Below are 3,998 nucleotides of genomic sequence, written 5' to 3' on the forward strand. Positions count from 1 at the left end.
ATCTTTAGGATTCGCGTCAATTAGGGGTACTGTTCCTTAATTCTTAGGTTACCAAGCTAAAAAGGGCGATATTCGATTTCGATAATCCAACATAGAATGTAGTTTCAAGTACTTGTGTCTATTTTGTAAAACATTTATAAAACTGCATGTATTCTCATCCCAAAAATATTAGATAGTAAAAATGGGACTATAACTCACTTTCACAGATTTTCAAATCGTCCGAAATAAGACTTGGCCACGGGTCGATTCACGAACCTATAACAAATATATACATATATATCAAAGTATGATCGAAATATATTCACAACATTTTTTATTATGTTTTAGTGATTTAAGTTTGTTAAGTTAATAGTCCAACGTTAGTAGTCCACAATTAGTTGTCCACAGTTAGTAATACAGAAATAAATCAATATATATTATCTCGAATCAATCCATGACCCAATGTATACAAGTCTCAGACTCGATCACAACTCAAAGTATATATATTATTTTGGAATCAACCTCAACCCTGTATAGGTAACTCGAACATTACAGCATATAGAGTGTCTATGGTTGGTCCAAATAATATATATAGATGACGTCGATATGATATGTCAAAACATTGTATACGTGTCTATGGTCTATCAAGGTTACTGATAGTGCTCCAAATGAACATATATTTAGGCACAATATCCTTCCAATATGTAAAGCTTTTAGTTGCAATTGTTCTATTTTTATGTAATATTTTTTTTTCCGGCAAAGCAAATAAATTTATTTCACAAAAGGCCAGGACATTCCCAAAAGCCAAATACAAACAAGCAGACAGCCCACAAACAACATCACTAAGACATACAAAAACAAAAATACAAAATCAAATCACTTTAGAACAAGTCTATCAGCAGACAATTGAAGATTCCAAAGAGAAGCCACTGCCTTCACTGCAGACGAATTCTTCACTTTAATCAGCATTAGCTTCATCTTAATATGATCTTGGATAACATTTTCCAGCTCATTAACAGATCTCTTCCTTTTCTTAAACAATCTAGAATTCCTTTCTTGCCATAAAAAATACACACATGAAGCAAGCAATACTCTATTGACAAAATTCCAAATATTGCTAGTATATGGATACCTAGACAACATGCTAATAATATCATCCAAACGATTAGGCAAGCCCCTAAAAATCAATTTTTTCTTCAAGTTCCTCCATATTTGGTCACTATATTCACATTGAAAGAACAAGTGATTGATAGAATCATTGACTTTACCACATAGAGAACAACTTAAGACTTGCTGAGGCATCCATTTCTTCATTTTATCTTGAGTATTCAATCTTTTAAGAGTGGCCAACCACATTATAAAAGCATGTTTTGGGTCAAAACCTTTAAACCATATAACATGATACCAATCCACATTTTTATGTAATATTCGTTTAAATAAATAAGTGCGAAGACAAAAGAAAAAAACAACGATTTGAAGACGCAAATGACCAAAAAGCTCAAATGTACAAGATATAATTCAAGTGATTCAATTTATTAATAACAAACGTCCAAAAATGATAAGAGTACAAGCCGCAAAACGCAAAGTACAAGATATTATATAGTACGCAAGGACGTTCGAAAATCTGGAACCGGGACATGAACCAACTATCAACGCGCGACGCAACGGAGCTAAAATTACAAATCAACTATGCACATGAATATAATATAATATATATATAATTATATAAATTATATATATATTATATATATTAAATAAATATGTCGACAAGCTAGGAGCCAAAAAGTATGTGACCAGAAAATGACGGCCATGCGATCGCATGGCCAGAAGGCACAAAACTCATGCGACCGCATGAGTTATTGTAGCAGGCCACATTCTATAAATTCAGCATTTTTCGAACGAATTTAACATCTCTTTTTCTCTTCTCTTCATCTGTAATATATATATATATATATATATATATATATATATATATATATATATATATATATATATATATATATATATATATATATATATATTTATTTATTTATTTATTTTATAATTTTAATTTTAATTTTAAGTTAATAATAATAAGGTTATTTTAAGAATGTTTTACGGGTTTTAAGTCGAAATTCTGTCCGTGCAACGCTACGCGATTAATCACCACTGTAAGCTATGTTCTTCCTTTTTAAATTAATGTCTCGTAACTAAGTTATTATTATGCTTATTTGAGTCAAATTAATCGTGATGTTAGACTAAAAATTAAGATTGGGTTATTAGATTTTGTACCATAATTAAGGTATGGACAAAAGACCGACACTTGTGGACATTGGACTATTGACTATTAATAGATAGGGGGTATTGTCTAATTGAGCGACAACTTATTGGAACCTGTCGAACCTATCTTCAAATTAGTTAATCTAATAATTATTAAAATGATTATGTATGTTCTATTTAGTGACATTTATACGACATCTTTTACGATCATTTAATTAATTATTCGAGTTGGGTAATTGGTTATTCATTCTGATCAAGTGGGTAAATTAATATTCATATCTCATTAAAACAGGGGTGGATTACATACAAGGATAATTGGTGTAATTGTTAACAAAGTATTAAAACCTTGGGTGGTGTAATTATTAACAAAGTATTAAAACCTTGTTACAGTTCGAATCCCTAATTAGTTGGAATATTTGACTTCGGAAATAAGGTTAATTTGACGAGCATTTTATAATTATGACCGATGGACTATTATAGAAAAAAACCAAATAGGTATCAAATAATCCAGGACAAAGGACAATTAACCCGGGTAATAAATTAAAATCAACACGTCGAACATCATGATTACGGAAGTTTACATAAGCATAATACTTTTATTTCATATTTCATCGTATCTTTATTTACTGTCATTTTAATTACTGTAATTTACTTTATCGCAATTTAAATTCTGTCATTTATATTATCGTCATTTATCTTTACGCTTTATTTTAAAATCGACAAACCGGTCATTAAACGGTAAAACCCCCTTTTAATAATAACAATAACACTACTTATATATATATATATATATATATATATTTATATACAAATATAGTTTTTAAAAAAATCACTCTGGGCTTTTAGAACAGCCTACAAAACTCCAATTGGAACCACACCTTTTAGACTTGTTTATGAAAAAGCATGTCATCTTCCAGTAGAAATTGAACACAAAGCATTTTGGGCTTTGAAGACATGTAATCTTGATTTACATGAAGCCGGACGTCTACGATTAAGTCAACTAAACGAATTAGAAGAATTAAGACATGAAGCATACGAAAATTCGTTAATCTATAAAGAAAGAACGAAGAAATGGCATGATAAAAGAATCAGAAGTTCAAAAGAATTTAAAGAAGGAGACAGAGTTCTTCTTTTCAATTCACGATTCAAGCTATTTCCTGGAAAATTGAAATCAAGATGGTCTGGACCATTCATATGTAGTGACCCGAACTTTTCCATGTTTATATATATTAATTGAGATTGATATTTACATGATTAAATGTTTCCAACATGTTAAGCAATCAAACTTGTTAAGACTTGATTAATTGAAATATGTTTCATATAGACAATTGACCACCCAAGTTGACCGGCGATTCACGAACGTTAAAACTTGTAAAAACGACTTGACGATATATATATGGATATACATATGGTTAACATGAGATTATGATAAGTAAGTATCTCCATAAGTATATTAACAATGAGTTATATACATATAAACAAGACTACTAACTTAAGGATTTCGAAACGAGACATATATGTAACGATTATCGTTGTAACGACATTTAAATGTATATATATCATATTAAGATATATTAATATATCATAATATCATGATAATATAATAATTTAACATCTCATTAGATATAATAAACAATGGGTTAACAAATTAATTGAGATCGTTAACTTAAAGGTTTCAAAACAACACTTACATGTAACGACTAACGATGACTTAACGACTCCGTTAAAATGTATATACATGTAGTGTATTTAGATGTATT

At 29.5% G+C, this 3,998-nt stretch overlaps 1 protein-coding gene across 1 annotated transcript; it reads right to left on the bottom strand.

The window, feature by feature from the left end:
* Window positions 1-855: 855 nt before the first annotated feature.
* LOC139854883 (uncharacterized) lies at window positions 856-1,293 on the bottom strand. Its single transcript, XM_071844158.1, has one exon. It carries the CDS (start codon window positions 1,291-1,293, stop codon window positions 856-858), a length of 438 nt encoding a protein of 145 aa, XP_071700259.1.
* Between the last annotated feature and the right edge of the window lie 2,705 nt (window positions 1,294-3,998).

Source organism: Rutidosis leptorrhynchoides, chromosome 1, assembly GCF_046630445.1.
Source record: "Rutidosis leptorrhynchoides isolate AG116_Rl617_1_P2 chromosome 1, CSIRO_AGI_Rlap_v1, whole genome shotgun sequence".
In the NCBI taxonomy this organism is placed as follows: Eukaryota; Viridiplantae; Streptophyta; class Magnoliopsida; order Asterales; family Asteraceae; genus Rutidosis; species Rutidosis leptorrhynchoides.